The 19,098-nt window shown below is 45.5% G+C and overlaps 1 protein-coding gene across 1 annotated transcript in view; it reads left to right on the forward strand.

Annotated features, from left to right (window-relative positions):
- The window catches only part of LOC119455618 (uncharacterized), a 187,598-nt gene that overhangs the window by 115,594 nt on the left and 52,906 nt on the right, over nt 1-19,098 (forward strand). The window contains exon 2 of the mRNA XM_037717038.2: nt 6,904-7,062. Coding sequence (XP_037572966.1) covers nt 6,904-7,062 — 159 coding nt within the window. The remainder of the gene's footprint in view (nt 1-6,903; nt 7,063-19,098) is intronic.

Genomic DNA, 19,098 nt, shown 5'->3' on the forward strand with positions numbered 1-19,098 from the left:
AAAAAAAAAGATTACTCCAGCTATGTTCTAACTTATTTGGTATCGCTTCATTCGGGGCAACGAAGCGGTTTCTCCGGGGGTTGAGAGATTTTTAATAAGGCGGGACACCGCAGCGCTGGATACCAATTTTTACGGACTTTGTTTTTTAAATCGTTTGGCGAAATTACAGCTCCGCTTCTCCGCTTAGGTTACCGCGACCGGATTGTGTGCTTTCGTGGCTGCCCACGTCAATGAGGTCGTTTGAATACATTCTGCTCCAGTGCCATCTGCTTTTGAAAGCAGCCTGGGTATTTGGGTTACAAGCGTGGGTGGAGGCTTTGATCTCAAATTTTCTATTGATGCGCAACGGGGCGTACAATATCAGTCTTGCGGTTTATCTTGCAAGCAAGGAACTGGTTTTCTTACTTTGCAATAACCACCCCAATGCCCTGATTTGGGTAAGATATATGCAGGTGGAAGTATTGGTCAGGAACGTGGAACTAAAATTTTGCCAAAAAGAGAAAGGCTCTTCCTGAGCAAACGTTGCGCATTGCTCTGCTTCATTTTACTCAAATTTCTGTCATAACTCATATTTTTGTGCTACGTTAACTATCTGTTATTACATTCCTTAACTAAGTCAGTTATATTTCGTAGGTGATGAATGCAACGTATGTGACGAAATCTGAAAATTTTGAATTAGCTTTTTAGCCACCTTCTTATAAGCGTTAGGGCTCCTATGTTCAGAGGCAGAATCAGGGTCGCTATAACGTAAAGCTATTCCAAACTGTTTTTATATTACGTAACCACCGACGCAAGCATCGGGCGGTGACCCGCAGCGTTGGCTGAACAAACCGATCAAACACTATCTTCGTTTATAGGAGGTCACCTTTGTTCACTTTCAAAATGAATAACATTGCCTGCATTGAGAGGTGTTTGTTATCTAATTGGCTGGCAAGAGGCCAGGAGCACGCTCTAGTGGAGAAGGTTTCGATGGGGCTGAGCCAGCACAGTGAAAATAGATAATCGCATGAAGATGGCGGTTCCGGCTTCTCTGATATGTCCGTTTCGCCTTACTTAGCTTGCGGTGGCTGGTCGAAAATCACGGTGGCGTGCAACGGAAGGATAAGAATGCCGCTAAAACGGATCCTCAGCAAGGAAGAGTTGGCAAAGCAATGTCGTATACGTGCCGAAAGGGCTCAATAACGTTTTAATGCCACGCAAAAAGGTTTATCATGCGCAAATAAATACACGCTCACCGGCAGGTGCTAGTAGCGAGGGCCTGAGCGATCGTCGGGCAGCGATCTTCTATTCCTTTCGGAACGGGGCAGTCTCTGGCTATTCAGAAAATTTTTCAGTTTTGTTCGTCATATTAATGTATTTTTTTCGCGTACACGTCACTTTAACGCGGTGAGTTTTCATGGTTTTGTGAGGTCGCGTGACAGACAGGCGAAGTGGTTGCAACCCGAGAACATTGAACCAATAGCAAAGGGCTAATGGTGAAAAGGCATCGAACCAGGAATACTTATTTTTCTTTTGTGCGGTTTATTCAAGCTTAATCAGTGTGTACACGTTATATCAGATAAGGAGCTATCGCGGTTTTCGTGACGTCGCGTGACAGACAGCCGAAGGTGGGAGTGGCCCGAAAATGTTTTGAGCAATCGTGGTGGGCTGATTGCAGAATCGGAATGGAAAAGTTTGGGATAGCTTTACGGTTATAGCGCTCCTATTTCATTTACGAGACAATACGCTTGAAGGTACACTTAGCTAAAAACCGAAACAGCGGCTTGACAAGGCCCAGGTAAACAATGCATGACAGCACGATTCAAATTACATACATTCACACACAGATTCGCCGTTACAGAGCCAAATGAAACAGGGAAATTCCAATACCTAACACAACACAATCATGAATCACGCAATTATGCCTCAAATGTAGGAATAGACACAAAAATAACAATCGTTCCGGTAAGTGGCCATATGACCCGCTCTTCTTTTTGAGATTTATATTTGTACAAATAAAAAATGAAGCTCGGTTGTTTTTAGTGAAGCACGTTTAACTAACTGCTTTTACTAAGCTCAAAAGGTGTGCTCTCTACTGGCTACAATTAGCCACCGGTATCTACATAAGCGCCCTAAACAGAAACATCGAGGCAAACTACGATACAAAGTTTTGAACTCCAGATCCAGAGGGAACAAAAAAAGAATCCTTTCTATAAATGACCCTAGTCGCTCTAATGAAGCAGATTAGCCTGGCGGCTGCGTCATGCCACTTAATGACACAAAGGCCACTAATGAGTCCCTGTAAGCGACAATTGAACCTCGTTTTGCTCATTTTTACTGGTTTAAAGCGCGCTCGTTAAGGCGCCCGTTGTTTTCGAAGGACTACTCCGTTAGTGACGGCCAAGCCTCTGCAGGTAGCGACGACAATGCTAGCCAGAAAAGCACCCTATATTTCATTCACGCACATTGTGTTGCTTGTTATAGAATTACAGTAGCATGCGTTATTGCGTATTCTCTGCAGTCATGGTCAAGACGCAAATTCTTATATGCTAACGCAGTTTCACGTCCAAAACGAATCGCGGGTTCTTTTATGTAAATTTTTGACTAGACCTTTAGAATGTAAAGCTGAGAGTATGCTTGAAAAGCAACACTGATGTAATATTTGCAATGTTCTTTTGTCAGCTATATCATATAGCGGCATTTAGTTTGGCGCTCTTGTTGTTTACTTCGCTGTTCTAACTTTAGTGGTACGCGGTTTCAGGAAAGCTGGGAAATTACTTTACCCGCACTTATAAAAGTGTATTCCAAGCTATTATATTTTAAGTTATCACGTTCCGCAAACGATATGGATTCCGGGGTATTCAAGATCATTAGCGAGTAGCGAAACAAGTTGCGGACGACGTGTTTTCTTCAGCGGACTGCGTAGAAAGAACCACGACGGAACTTGATGTTTCCGGGGCAATTTTCGAACCGGGAATGCGTTCTCTCACTGTCTCGTAGGAACAATGGTACGAACATAGAATATCATATTTCTTTGTTCGATTTCAAATTATGTTCACCTGCAAGGAGAAAACAAACGTTTTAAGCGTATTTATCGGAAGGAATTTTTATGAGGCGGAATATCGAAAAATCTAATCAAATTAGGGTTATGTGGGTGAATTGCGTCGTTCTTGATTCCAGTTTGCGGATAACAATCAGCATACAAATACTCTCACAGTGCTCCATCAACCACGGCATAGTTTTACTCGATTCTCTCGGTAATTAAAGGTATATGCTCGCAATAACAACCGTGTGAATGGGTACAGTTTAAAGCAATTCTGAAGCATCACTACTTTCCCTAAAAAATATCAGCTTGCCTTGCGAATGGTGCTTTAGTATACAATATACAAAAGAATTACAGCATTGCAAAAGAGGAACGGCATGACATAGTACTCCAGTGGGTACCAACTCATTGTATAATTGTAGGGAAGGATGCTGCAGATTCTTCCACTCTTCTTCATTCTGCAGATTCTCGATCAGTCTTTCTTTTTGGAAGAGATGCGCGTGGTGCTGTTAACAAAATATCCACTAGAACTACGAGAAAGATTCGCGATAATAATGTGACTCAATGCTCAACATTATTCAGGATAGGCCACTTATGATGTTCACGATATTGATCAAGGTAAGCCGTGCTATATAAACAGTAATGCATAGATTACGACTTGTGACTGTATACAGAATGTGCATCTTTTACAGGACTAAAAGAAGCTAATAGCCCGATTTGTTCTTGTCAAGAATTCGATGGAGATATAGAGCAAGTCCTCTTACACTAAAGCAAATACTCAGCTACCCACCAAAATCTCTCGAGAGAACTGCAGATTCTTGATGGAAGACCGCTGTCGATGGAGACATTCTTGGGTGTGTAGCCAATAGAAACATCACATATACGGGCAGTACATATACGGACTTTTTTGACGAAACGAGAAACGCACAAAATCTATTGGTAATTTTGAAATTATTTAGGAGATGATGGACTTTTTATGACTTCAATTGCACTTATTCAGACATGTGCATCGAATATTCGACACTTGTGGCAAGGACGTAGAATCCTAGAGATATATTCTTGTATGTTGAGTGTTCATTGTATGTTCCTATATTATGGTGAATGACATATTGTGCCATATTTTGACATATGCTTTACTTCATTTTTAGCTGTTTTTATTGCGATAGCAATTATATGGACACTTCAACCAGATTTATGCCGTCGGCGTCGTCGTCGCCGTCGCCGTCGCCGTGAGGTTCCCTATAGATAAAATCTTCGCCGCGCGCCGTATGCTCGAGCGGAAGTGTGCGGGGACGCACGCTATCACGGAGAGCGAACGCACTCAATCTCCCACGCGCAAGCAAGGAAGCGGGAAGCCAGCGCCGGAGGGAGCGGGAGGGGGGGGGGGGGGGCGCACTTCTACTCTGCCAATAACCGCGCTCGTCGCTCGCCCGCACAGTCTCTTATCTCCACATGGCTCCGACCTTTGTATGCGCTGTGCATTCGCCGCTCAGTTTCCGTTGAAACGATAGACCGCACGTACCTTCGCCCGCTTTGGCGTATGCGCTTGCTGCCAGCGTTTTGACAGTCGTCGTCTGCAGTCATTCAGTGTGATCTATTCATGTTTGTTTGTGCGCGCTCACACCACGCTTGTTCATTCAGTTAGTAATAGTCGGGCCACATTTTCCAAAGCACGCTACACATGCAATGCTGCCCGGGTTGGCAGTGCAGAGCTACAGGTGCGTCCCTTCGCACGCGCTGCCCACGGGAAGCGCTTCTCATCAACACCACCGTTTCACAACACGCGCCTTCTCGTGGTAATCCAGTCTCTGTTCATGTCGGTCTACTTACGCCGCAGCACACCTGCTTACTTAATCAGCTCATGTTTACTACAATTCATATTGCTACCAAAGCCGCTCACCTTACTTCGTATGACATTGCTGTGTTGCTATCGCATTCATTGCTTCGCCCTTCGGGCGAAACTGTGACATTTTTTTTTATCACGCCAATACCGCTTTGGCTTGTGTTCCAACTTGGGAACTTTAATTGACAACTTGTGGCTTATGCGCGATAACTTGCGAACTACTTGCGCGAACTCGTTCTTGAGTACTTTATGTATCGCTATGGCTTTGTTATCATTAGGCTGTTCCTCTTTCAAACGCGCCTCGGAGCAAAAGAGCAACCGGCGCGTGTACGAGGCGCCAACATCTCCACAAAGATTGAATGAAAAAAAAAATAGGATGTGACCATATCTGTCTGCGCTCAACTCGTTAACTGTCCTAGTCCTCTTAAAGTAAGCTTCCCGTAGTGGACACTTCTTCTTTTTCTTTCTGGGGTTTTACGTGCCAAAACCACTTCTGATTATGAGGCACGCCGTAGTGGAGGGCTCCGGATTAATTTTGACCACCCTGGGTTCTTTAACGTGCACTACAACGCAAGCACATGGGCGTTTCTGCATTTCGCCTCCATCGAAATGCGGCCGCCGCGGCCGGGATTCGACCCCGCGATCTCGTGCTCACGCTCCCTAAGATGGCTTCATGTGTGATGTCTCAAAGCCTTGTCTCAAACAAGTCGTGCGTGCCTGCAGCCTAAGGGCGGATCGAAGGTCATTAAAAAAGGGGGAAGGGTAGGGGGGCTGATTTCATCAAACAGATAGAAAACGCACAGAGGGGTGGGGGTGAGGCTAGCTTCACGCTCAAATTTGTCAGCGTACGAATTTTCTGTGCAACACATACACCAAGACTAGTTCAGGTGCAGTTCGTACAACATGCATGTCTTGGCGGGGCTCCAGGGTCTCTCTTGCAGCCGCTTCAGTGCTGCAGCTGCTATTCGTACCGCAGACTCCGAAGGTGTGGCTCCATTTGCATCGGGACTCGCTGGGAAATGCGGGACACTATGATCCTGTGCGTGAGCGCTGCATGCGTGATGAGCGCAACGGAATCTTCCCAATAGCTACAGGTCCTGACGAAACCTCTTTCAACAGCCTTCCATGCGGACGTATGTATCAGTGCATGTATATGTCGGTCGTGTGTTCGTATGAACAAGATGCATACCATCTTTCGGCGAAACTTTTATCAGAATGAAATCAAGGCCGTCAGGCAGGCTAACATTTTCAGTTTCTTAATTATGCCAACCGTTATTAATCCGTCTCTTCTGCGTTAGATCCGTTCATTGGTTCCTTTTCCTGCTCACTGTAGCCCGGCTGCCCCTGTCGGCCTCTCTTTACGCCCTTTCTAGCGACTTTGCGGGTGCAGCTTCGGTCCCGAGATAAATATACATCCTGACGATGTTCTTGCGGATTCCAGCCGCGGTCACTATGTGCTTTCTTATCAGTTGTGATTGCAACCGTGGTAGGGCAAGTCCACAGATGCAGAAAAGGAGCAAGCCAAAAATTTATTTGAGCTTGTTTTTATTCGATCGGTGAATCTGAATGATAGTGTCTGTCTCCAAAACTGTCAGTACCCCCCAACAATGTGACCTTAAGACAACTCTTTCACAACGGGTACATACGCACGAAAAAACCCCTAAAAATCGAAAAACAATTGTCGTATAATAAAGTAAGTTATGCAACATAAAACACGTCTAGGCAGCCTCAGGAGCAAAACTGATCCGACACACTGACGTACTCTTTACCACTATATTTTTCGTGACAATCTTTTGCTGCGGGAAAAAACCGCATTTCTTTCACATGTGTGGTCTCTAGAATTTTGCCGGCGGCGTCCAACATTGTCCGAATCAGAGCACTGCAGCCGTGAGATCCGAACCTGCATTGCCTCAATGAAGAAGTACCTACTGATCTTTCGTGTTCTCGTTACTTATTTAGAGACTAACTCTGATTGTGACTAGCTACTCTCTCTTGTGTTATGTCTCCTCCTTGCTAATTGTACTCTTTGCCATTGCAGCAGCCAGCGCCCACGAGGTGACTTGCGAGTCGGACGCCGACTGCCGGCGACTGAGCTTCCAGGCTTCCACGGTGGGCATCGGGTGCGACACGTCCACGCACCGATGCGTCTGTTCCAACCGGACGCTCGTGCTCACGCGCCGCGGGACGTGCCTGCCCAGTGAGTGACCGGCCTTTTTAACGCGATAGGGTTAAGGGCCCCGTGTCGCAGAAAATCTAGCGTCGGAGTCGGTGTCGGCGTGGGCTAGCCGGCGTCGGTGGCAAAAGAAAATCAGCCTGAACCACTGCGACCGCGCAGGCTTTCCGCATGGCGCAAGGTGATAGTGAGCAAAATTCAACTTCTCAATATAAAATCCATCAGAAAAATCGTAAAGTACAACTTAAGCACAACCTACATACGTGACAGCGTCAGAATGTAATTTGAATGTCCCAGAAAACACTAATTCTGTTACGAGGAAACTCAAACACAAATCCTCTTTCCAGCATTTATACCATAGCAACAGCGGCGCGCAGAGGTGAAGGTGGAGAAAAACGAAAGCTGCAGTTGCTGGGAAGCCTGACAAGCATTCAGGTATCTTTGAATGCTATCGCGTTCCGCTCTTAAAGGCGAAGCTTTAGCGGCCTCCTATTTTTTTCTTACGAGATATAAAAGTGCCTTTATTACAGTACAGACACGCGCTAGAAATATTAGGGACGATTTTATACGCAGTGACTTCGTTGTTGTAGTTTTATCTTGCTTTCTCTTTCTTTTTTTTCGTTGTATGTCTTACTATATATTTCAATTAATTTTTTTACATTCATTTAAAGTAATTTATATTTTCCCTATAGCTGAAAGGAGTAGCTTGAGGAGTACTACTTTAATCTCTTACGTTATACCCCACTTAGAGAGAGCGAGCGAGAAAAGGGGTATATACAAAGACAGGGAGCTTCATAATAGGTACTTTTGGTTGGCTACCCTGCACGTGGAGAGTGTACTATAAGATGTACAATGACGTACGTATGTAAGACAAGGGTGCACAAGGATAAAAAGAGAAAGCGGAAAGAGCACAAAAAAAGTGCCGCGTACGCTGTGCAGTGGTAGCAGGCGGTGCTCTTAATGCCTATCTTGAAGGACCGTTGACCTCGGCAACTTTAGAAGCGCAAATATAGTATTCTATGCGGAGTTCCCATAAGCCAATTTAACCCTACCTAACTAGTAACTTGTACGCTAGCCTACCTGGCTAGCGTAGAAATTGTGAATCGCAAATAGCGAGGTATGCGAATGATGTTCTTTATCCCACCTCCGTTTTGCCGCTAGGAAATATATATGTCTCAGTTTACTTCACTCGGCAATATTCTCTTATGCCTTGTCCATACACGACTTATGCCGGGCTTTGTGCACGGTTGACCTAGGCCAGGCTCGTAGTAACCTGTTCTTTAGTGTTAGTGGCATTGACATCGCTTTAAGGAAGGCCATGCTTCTCTCATTTACAAATCTGAGAAATACTGCAGGGGTGACATTGTTATGAGCATGCGTTATTTCAGCGGCTGTGGCGCCTCCCACTCATCGCCGTCGTAGCGTGAATAGAAAAAGCAGTTAGGATTAGAATTTGTAAATACGACGTAGCCCTGGGCCTTAGAGACGAGCGAAATGTTTTGTAGCAGCGCGAGGGGGCCAAGGGTATACGCTCTCGTCAGTATTTGATGACCGAAAAGGCCGCGTTCGGCAAGAGAGGCCATGATGGTGGAGATGCCACATGCGTTGCTAGACCCACTTCGGCCTTTGTACACTGCGACACAACCGAACGAGTTATTGGTACTGCTTCAAAAAGTGAGCGATTTCCGCAAATATTCCACATAAGGCAGTTTCGGTTGTCGTCAATCGCCTATCGAGTTGCTAAACGCCGAGATCGAATGCGATGCACGGTACTCTCATGCAGTACCTCCTGCGTTAGCCAGTTTATGACACCTCTCTAGAAGCAAAACAAACAAAAAGCAAGAGACGGAGAGAGAGACGCAACACAAAAAGCTCAGAGGACGGCTGCTCTGAAACGTCTACGTACACAGGCGGGAGATATACGAGAAATAATCTTCTAAAGAAGTTTCAGGTATTAGCAAACAGTAAAGCTAGCATTACTTAACATCCATATAAATGGCGCTCATTCTTCCACTTTGTAGCCCTTCTATGAACACAGACCCATAGCAGTGGCGTAGCCAGAAATTTTGTTCGTGGGGGGGCTCAGGTTGCAGCGCGGCCTCCTCCTTGTGGATTTTGTCGAGGGCTCACATACATGAATAATAACTGCATTGCCATTGCGAATGCCATTGTATATTAGATGCTGCAAACGAATTATTGAACGCCACGCACTGTGAATACAAGTAAATTATGTATTTTTTTCATAAAAGAATATATTCCTATGTCCCAAAAATTGAGGATGAAATAACTGATATCAATGCTTCCGTGTTTTCGTGTCTATTTAATAAGTAAAGCATATATCACACGAACTTTAAACACATATATATTCGAAACCAGCAAAGCAGTGCATGCAGCCGATATGAAAAACGTAAAGGCCACGAAATTAACAAGTTGAGGAGAAATATTTTGATGAATCTATGTCATTCAAGAACCTTGTTTACATTTTTGTTCATATGCAACGGCCAGGGAAAAACCTCAATGACGCTGTCCTTCGTTGCAATGGATTGCGCAGGAGCAACTGTTACCGGTCGTGAATTATGAGTAACTGCACCGAAATTATAGTCGCAACAGTGAGTACATATAAAAAGCAAGAGTTCTGCAAAATACACATTAGAAATGGCAAGATAGAATGGAATATACAAATGCGAAGATACAACTTGATAAAGGGCAAAAAAAGTGTCGCTGGAAACAAAGTTCACTGCTTGTATACACAAAACCTCGCAACAAGATATTTAAATGTACGTATAAGCCTCCAATAAATCTACGTATCTAAGCAGACATCACTGTATATTATGCGTCAAACAAGACAAACAAACATGTTGCTCAGTCACAGATAGTAAACTATACGCATAGAAAGACAGACGATCCAGGCAAGAACTAAACTATGATCGCAGAAATCGTGATATGTACTTGGGCCATGCGGCGGTCGCGACAGCACCATATGGGCAGATAATAGAGGAATAATGCAGAAATCAGTACGAAAATTTGTAATTTAACTGCCTGCAGAGCGGCGACAAATATTCTGCACCCAAAATTAAGGAACGGTTTCAAAAAAGAAGTAAAAGCAGGTAGCCAAAAAGGAAAGAAAAAGACAAATGAAAGCCACAGATGATGCGGCAAGTTTAACTACCCAATCTCCGAGTGTGTTTCTTGGGAAACGCTGTGTGGGCCGGGCTTTCAATGAGCAAGGTCGGTCAAAATTGGTTATTGATGTCCTCGTAATTTTCGGATTCGCATGATAATTTTGATCATGATGCTAACACTTACAATAAATGGTGAAAATGTCTGCGGTTTTAAAAGCTAATGAACACTCATGCGTTTTCATAATTACGAGTTTATGGACCTGAAGGCAGAGAGATCTTTACTTGAATTGATTTTGGCTGCTTCGCTGTCTAAAGGACAAACTTCACTCGGCGGGGAAGTTTAGCGAAGTGGTCATCGACTTCGGACACGTTGATGCCGACGTCTCTGTAGGCATATAAAAGATCCATCCTAATCATGCGTTCCTCAGAGATTGCAGAGCGCAAGTGGTGTTTCTTTAGTAATCTCACGTTTGAAAACATTTGCTCTGCGCTGGCAGTGGTCACGGAAAAGGGTGACTAGAATCTTAAGCAGCTTGTACACTTTTACATAGAACCTCCAGTCGCAATGAGAGAGGGCATCTATTCCGGTGCTAAAACCTAAATACACTTCTTCGATGTCGTTGGCATCCTTGTTTAGGTACCTTACACAAACAGTAAGCTGTTCGATTCCAGCAATATACGTCGTTTGGTCAGCAAGTATGGAGAAGTAGCTGCAGCGTTTACTTTTGCATCTAGGCTTTCTTTGATAATTTCACCACGAATTTCTATAATTTGATTTTGTACATCTGGGCTTAAATACGAGGCATTACTCGGGCAACTTTCCAAATGGTTCTTCAGATATGTATCTCCACAATCAGCTCGCATGCGAAGAAGCGCTTTGAAAATACCACTATTTCCAGTCGGGGCTTTGCTTCAATCTATAGGACCAATGTCCCTATGGCCACGGAGAGCCAGACTTTGCCACCTGCAAAAAAGAACTGTCTCAATATTAGGCCGCTATAACTTTCTTCGGTTTTCTCCGATTTTACTTTGCCTGCCCTGGTCCAGCTGATCGATCACATTGGGCGCGCTTCCTGAATATGCTTGGAGAAGTTTACCAGATGCCAACTGACAGTCATGGCGATATTTAGTATTTTCGTGTATGGAAGATTGCGAGCGCGTGCTTCCATCTCTGGAACGGCGTGAATACGAAGGCTCCAGTGCACGCTTGTTGACCCAAGTTTATAGGAACATTAAACCCGTAAAGTTCCAAAATTGAAAATCTAAAGCACGTCTTTGAAAATGTCAGTGCACCTTTCGCGTCAAGAGTTTACGACTAATTTTATGCCCACAAAGTTCGGAATTGAAATCCATGCGCTTCCGTAGATACCACGGCCGCTGCGAGATGCCGCGACGCACCCGCTGGCTATCGAAAAGCCCTTGAAAGTTTGTGCTTGGATGGGGCTCCTGGCGTTATGTGACTCCAAGCGCAGAAGCGTTGCCACGAAATCCAGGCCGATTTCTTTTCGAGCGTGAAAAAAACATTGTAGACAAAATCCCGAATGATTCCCGGCGCCGGTGGTTGTTTTGGTGGGCGCCGGCAAAAAAGTTCCGGGGGGGGGGGGGGGGGGGGGGGCTGGTAGCCCATCAGCCCCCCCCCCCCCCCCCCTCCCTTGGCTACGCCCCTGACCCATAGTGAGAAGCGCATGCCTCGGTGCAGTAGTGTGCAGCTTGCAGAGTACAAACATGACGCTGTTCGCTCCCTCATCCGGAGCAAGACGAGCCAAAGCGCAATCTGTTTGTACACTTCTTTGATAAGTGCAGCACAAATGAATTCTCAGAACCTCATTTTCCGCGATCTGTCTTTCCCCTTAGCAGCCAAGTCAAAGCATCCAAACGAGATTAATTCCACGGGCTTCCGTTGCCTTCAGTTCTACCAAGCGTTCGCCCTAACCATTCCAAGAAACCTTTGCTCAACGTCACAGTTGGCCCTCGCACGAAAATCGAGCGCGGTCAGCAGCCGGCCAAAAACGCAATTACTTTAGCCGCATGCGTGGCTCCACTTTTGTGCTGAGTCCCTTTGTGTGGCTGCGAGGGGAAGCATTTCTTTCATCTCCCGCGCACGCTTTCATGTGCAATGCTCGGGGTCACAGGTCGGTGCCATCTGGCGCAGTAGTAGGAGAGCCGCCGCTCCTCGCTCGACCGGCATTCCCTTTCATTTCCACGTCCGTTTGCAGCAGGCACGCGGCCTCCACTCTCGCTGTCTCTATATACCCCCAGCTCTCCGTCGTCACTTCTGCGGCTGAAAATGCGTGACTCCTGGAGGCGTCGCTGTAGCTTCGAAACTGCCCAGCACGTACTGGGTGGCCTTCTGTTGCCGTCAGTCCTCACCCTTTAAATCTTGCTTCTCCACACGTATACTATTTATGAGAGAAAGCCGATGCCTGGGGGGGTGAAGATGACGTGCAACCAGAACGTGTGTGGTTTCTCCCCTGCAGCCCCTACTTGGGAAAGAGAGGGAGATAAAGGAACAAACAAAGAAATAACTTTTGACAGCGTCTGCATCGGCAACAATCGCTCACCGTCGAGATTAATTCGCCTGGCTGTCTCAATTGATATTCTGTCTGACGTGCGCGTTGGCTCTCCCTTTGCCTCCACGGGCTTCGCTCTCGAATCAGACCGCAGGAGAAGGGCGGCCGACAAACAATCATTCGTCGAGTAGTCGCGTGCGTTCTGACTGTCTAGCCGGCCTTCGTTCTTCGGGTCAGGTATCGGCTCCTGCTATTGAACGGAGGAACGAAAACGCGGGCGCACCACATTTTTGTGAGAATGGAGCTCTGTGCGAGTTATGGCTGAGTGACGTGACGCAGATTTACAGTCTTTATTGTGTGTGCGGGGCCTTTACCGCGCTGCCGCCGTGTGAGGTTCTCAATCATCGGTCCCACTTTCTTTCCGGAATCGATTAACAGTGACGTTTGAGAGAAATGTTTCACTGGTTCCTCTTTTTTCTTTCCTTTTTTTTCTAAAGCCACTTAGGCTCGGCAAACAGTATCTTATTAGTTTTCTCCTCTTCAGATTGATCAGAAATACTGTCAGGCATGGCGTCCATGTCATTCGAAGCTCTGAAAACAGCGCTTGAACGCGTTGACTTTGTGTCCGGTCAGTAGCAGGAGAAAGAAATCGACCCACCACAAAGCTTCGCAATGTTTTCTTCTACAATCGTTATTGTTCAGAGCAGAGGGATGATGAAAAACAAAGTAAATATAACAACTAACTTCATAGTTACAGTGTGCTGAAGACTGTTTATATACATCGTATTTGCTATATAGAAAACGTCAGTAATATGAAACTTTTTATTAGCACACTGATGTATCATGGCCAATGATAGCGACATAGCATTCTAAGGCCTTAAAGGCGACTAAATGGAAGTGTTAAGGGGATTTGAATTTGCCAGTAATTAAGGCGATGCATACTTACAGATCAGAATTCTATAACTGCGAAAATGCTGTTCCTAAAGTGGCCATGACGCCAAATTTTCCAGCCAGAATGATGCATTGCCTGCAAAACGCTACGCGTCTCTCTCTCCTGTCGCATCCCTTCCCCCCTCCCCCGGTACAGGGTAGACAACCGGAGATAACTTCTTGGTAACCTCCCTGTCTTTCCTTTACCTTTTTTTTCTCGCTCTTGACCGCATTCGCCGGGGTAGAAATTTTGAATTTTTATTCATATCGTGCTCTCAACCATACAGCAGCCTGGCAAATCTAAGCGGTGACGAAATAAATCCCTACCCCAAAAAGGGCGCCCTCGGAGTAAGGGAAGCCGATCTCGAAGGCAATGCATTTGCGTACTGCAAGCACTGCAAGTGATTTGCCGAAGCTTGAAATGGGTCACTGCCGCCATGCGTCCTTTCTTTGCACGTGCGTCTAGGCCGTATGTTGCTGCTTTTTATCATGCGAGTGAAAGAATTGCGGTCACAATTCAATGGCGATGCCCTTGCTGCGCCGTTGAGTGCCAGAACGGGTGGAGAAAAACTTCTTATGGGGTGTCGAACTGTTTTGGAGGTGATGACACAGCGGTGGCTCCGCGGAGGAGCTTAGAAGCAGAGATTTGAAATTGAAATTTTGAATTAAAATGCGTGCTAAAAGTTCATTTTCTTTCGTTTCTTTTTTCTTGCTTCTTCTTTTGGCTTTATGGAAGGTTACTGGGGCCTCTAATCTCAGTTACAATAATAGACTGAAAATATAGTCTGATGACTGTGAGATGGCCCTTTTAAAGGGCATATAGGGTTTGCCACGCCGGAAGCAATGTTATGCAGAAAGGCAGGTGGAGTTGCTTACTATTCTTCTGCTCTCAACGTCATAAATGTTAGCGCTGTCTGGTCGTGATGGTTAGTTGCTTATTAACACGAAGAAATGCATATATTTCAAAAATAACCAACGCAATAATAACCTAACGACTTTCTTATGCATTTCCATAGACAAAAAGTATGCCAACAGGCAAACAGGCTGCAAAATCAGTGGTGTGAAATAACGTCACCTGCGGCGTGGTTCGCTCAGTTGCAGCATGTACAGCTTATGTGAATGTTTTTCGAAAACGCGTAGACAAGTATATGTTAAGAATCAGTGCCTGTATTCAAAAATAGCTCTTACACTAACACTGTTCGTAAGAACGAATACCGACATGCTCATTAGTGAAGGCGGCCGAAAAATGGCAAAAAGCACTTACGAAAGAATAGTTTTGTAAATTCGGCCCCTGGTTCGTGAGTGCATTTGAAACAATGCGACAACGTGGAGTACACGCATCGACCTCGGTAGGGACGGCAAACAACACTTGATGATGGGGAGGGCTTCAACACTTGACGATGGTCGAATGCAAGATTTGAGGACGCTTCCGGAAAGTGTTTACAGAGCGAATGGTTTATTAGTTTCCTCCATTGGTATTCGAATTGGAAATTGGCACAGCGGGGTTCACTACACAGCTAGGAGCGCAAATGTTCTGTGACGCTAATGTGTACGTCACACTAGAGCGAGGATATTTATAACGCGCAGGTAAGTACTAGCATTGTTGAGTAACCTAGCAGGCCACAATTGCTAGTTTTTAAATATCGCGACATGGAATCCTCCTCAGGAGACGATAATTAGTAGACCAACATGAACTTGATATGCCGAAAAAAAAAAAGATTTCTGCCTGTTTCCTCACACACGTGCCTGTTTTATTCATTACACAGAACGAAAGCTTAAAAGATTAACCTCCGATGAATACAAAAGTTGACCTATGGTACATGGTGCACCGTGAAGAGGGGACTCAGGTACACTATTTTTTTTTTATTTTAATGTCACCACAATATTGCAGATTACACAGTTACCAGACAAAACCTATCTTTTTCTAGTTTTAAACAAATATTTCCCAAGAAATGCAGAGTGTTATAGTCTTCAGCACATACTTTCTGTACCGGATGATCTTAATAACAGGCGTCAACATGTTGGCATAGCGTTAATGCGTGCTGTTCTGTAAATTTACGTACTTCTATAGCGCACACCGGTAGCTGCGCGAGCAAAAAGAAACTTCAACATCAATCTCTGTAGCTCTGAGCATTAATTCGCCTTCATCTGGTCCGAGGATATCTTTCTTTTCATCATTAAACGTCAGTAATTATGGGAAGCTGCCATATTTTTCTAGTCATCGCCCCGCCGTTTGTGTTACACGAAAAAAGAAAGAAGAAGAAAACATGCCCCTGCAGCTGCTGTTTTTTTTTTCTTTGCTACAATCCAAGACGGCGTGAAGTTCTGTTTTCAACATAAGCTCCTTTCCTTGAACGAGAATCAATAAGGCCGCTTCTTCATCCCATGGGGGGGTTCGGGTTTTCTGGTATCTATCACGTCAGAGACCGTGCTTTAACCGATGAAATAAGGCAGCACGCAGAACATTAAAGCATACCGCCGTCATTACATGGCATCTCAGAAGTCTCTACTTTCTTGCTTGTTCGAGAATTTTCCACGTGCTGTAGCCGGATAAAAAATGAAGATTGGCGAGCACACTAATAGCCGCCATGCTAATGAGAACTGCGATTTTCCGGTTTTCAATATCGCTCTCTTTTTTTTTGTTCAGGACACGTGTCGGCTGTTGCTGCCAGTTCGAAAAAAAATAATGTCCAATATGGTTTCATTTTTATGTTTGTTTTTTTAAAGCAGGGACAGATATGCAAGTGAGACGTTTAGCCCGACTGCGCTCGCTTGTAATTAGTAACAAATCCCCACAACGCTGCCTCTGTGAACAGGTCATTCGAAGGATACCAAAAAATGAACGCGAAGCGTTACGAAGATTGCTTCGAATTAAGAAAAGCAATAATCTGTACTTGCACTCCATCGATCAGTGGAACACTCAATGATCATTTTATACATTTAGAACGCGTCCATGACTTGCTGAAACTTCGCAGCTAGTTCATCGTGTTACGCAAGTCTTCTTTTTCCTTTAACAAAATGAAATGAATTTAAAACTTGCGGTTTACGGTTTTTTTTTTCTAGAAGGAGCCGAAAACGAGGTACTAATTAGGAACGAAGCATAATTGAGTCGGTTATCCTCACTTCAAGTAATATGTCAATTTTGCAATAGACATCTCAAGAACCGTGCGCCTGTTCGAAGTGGTACCAAGCGGCATTTTTGTCTTAGGATATCTTCAGTTTCCTATCCCTGGAGCCGCCAATGTTTCGGCAAGTTTCCCACCCCCATAATTTTTTTTTATGTCGCGCAACAACATGACGACACTTGTTCCAAATAACAAGCACTGGTAAACCTCGCAATAACGTTTCTAGAAAACCGCACGATAGATGTACTGTATACTCTGAAGTTAAGATCAGATATTTCGCAAGCATCATCCTATCGACAAATCACATATATCTCATATCCAATAATACCATATGAACGTATGGGGGTCCCATATAAAGGCCCGTATGCTCCCATACATTCTATGGGGCAAGTACCATACGACCCCATATGTAGAGTTGTTATCAATATGAAATGGAACAGAGAATAGTTTTTTTTATCAGAACGATAACTCTTGATGTATATAGGTTCAAATTTATAGAACTGGACATATTAGAAGAAGTTTCCGTTTTAAACCTTTAGTCTCATTTAACACTATTATGGAGGGAATGTTTGTTTAGCTCCCACGGGCGTCTGAAACATTGATGAGTTCTTTATCATATTGATGATGTCTGTACATATAGGGTCGCATATAAAATCCAGTATGTTGCCATATATCATATGAGGCGCGCGCTCATATGATATAAGGAAACATGCCGGCCTTTACATCGTACTCCCATATGACCATATGGCGTTATTGGATACCGCGCGAGGGCTTATGATTTGTTAACAGCAGAGCTCTTCCAAGTCGACGCTGAGCCTTCTGTCCGGCGATGTCATGCAAGTCACGTGACCAGGAGATGAGAGTGCGCCGGGCGGGGGGGAGGGTCAGGCCACGTGACCAGCAGAGGAGGAGGGGCTCGCTGGGGTACGAGGCGACCAATGAGAGGACGCACACTGGGGGGAGGAGTGGACCAATTAGAGGCCGCGCTGGGCGCGAGGAGGAGAGGCAATGGGTATAAGAAAAGATGTAAGGAACGGGCATCGCAGTTGGGCTGTGATGCGACTATAAGACCACGAGTAGTGCGTACTCCTGGAAAAGAGGCTGCCTACCGCGAGCGTCAGCGAGAGTTGGCTCGTGAGCGGGATCATCACTTGCTCTCATTACCGGCACGCAAAAAAAGGGGCGGCGCAACTTGCATGCCAAAAAACGCAGAGAAACCTCTCGCGAAAAACAAAAACACACTGAGGGAACCGCACATACGTAGCATCACCAATCAGGCAATGCGCAGAGCTGCTGCCGACGCCGTCCGCGTTTTCCCGCGTTCGCGCCGAACGCGCGCGGTGCCCATGACTGCAGCCGATGCCTCTGGCGGCGGTTTCAGAGGTTTCGACCAGATATCTGGACACTCGTCGAGTAGCGTCGGAAGTCACTGCCTCTTCTTGCCTCGCAGCGTTTCAATATAAGTTGCATCACGTGCAACACATGCACATATAACACTCGCCACACTCGGTGCAATTGACACAGCATCGCTGTTCGACCATCTTCACGGAGTGGAAGGGACGGTGGAGAAGAAAAAGTTCCACAAACATGCAAAATTTGGAAATCGAACCCATGACCTCTCGATCCGCGGCGATAGATCGCCGAGCGTTTAACCCATTGCGCCACAAACGCATTTGCAGAGAGCTACACAGACGCGCCTTATATATCTAACACTCCTCCGTGTACCCGCGCTCTTGCTCGGGGCGGTGCCGCCGCCTACGAGCAGAAAAGAGAAGTACTGCATTATGACACTAACGCGCAATGACAGTGAACGCTTCGGTGGTCTCAGCACTACGACGCCTCGATGCCAGCATTCGAAGGGACGCTGGCATAAAGAAGCACTACCAACGCCACCTAGGTGGCGTTCACCGTACTCAGCACAGCGGAGCGTGGCCTCCGCAATTAGCTCTGAAAATGTTTCTGAAGTTGATCGCGGAGGCTGCAATTACGACGCGCTGTACGCGCTGATTTGACTCGGTGACGATTCAGTTACGTGCTTTGTCTTGCGCGTTGTATTAGTGTGTCAGTTACGTGCTTCGTTTTTTTAGATTGGAATATGACTATGCTAAAGTGAACCACACAAGCCATTCACATCGCAAACATTGCATGCAGCACATTTGCTCCGGTAGTAATAGTACAAGTGACGAGCAGTAGCACGCATGCTGATTTATTATTCCTTATGTGCATCTGAAAAATGTTACAGTGCGTTACAGAGCTATAACAGAGCTGACCACGTGAAAGAAAAAAAAAAAACACCGCCCAAGCATTTCGTACAGTTGGTTAACCAGCGAAGCTGAAACGTGTGGCCCCGATGTTTAGCGGTGAGTTAATCCC

This window comes from Dermacentor silvarum, chromosome 6 (genome assembly GCF_013339745.2).
Source record: "Dermacentor silvarum isolate Dsil-2018 chromosome 6, BIME_Dsil_1.4, whole genome shotgun sequence".
NCBI classification, from domain to species: Eukaryota; Metazoa; Arthropoda; class Arachnida; order Ixodida; family Ixodidae; genus Dermacentor; species Dermacentor silvarum.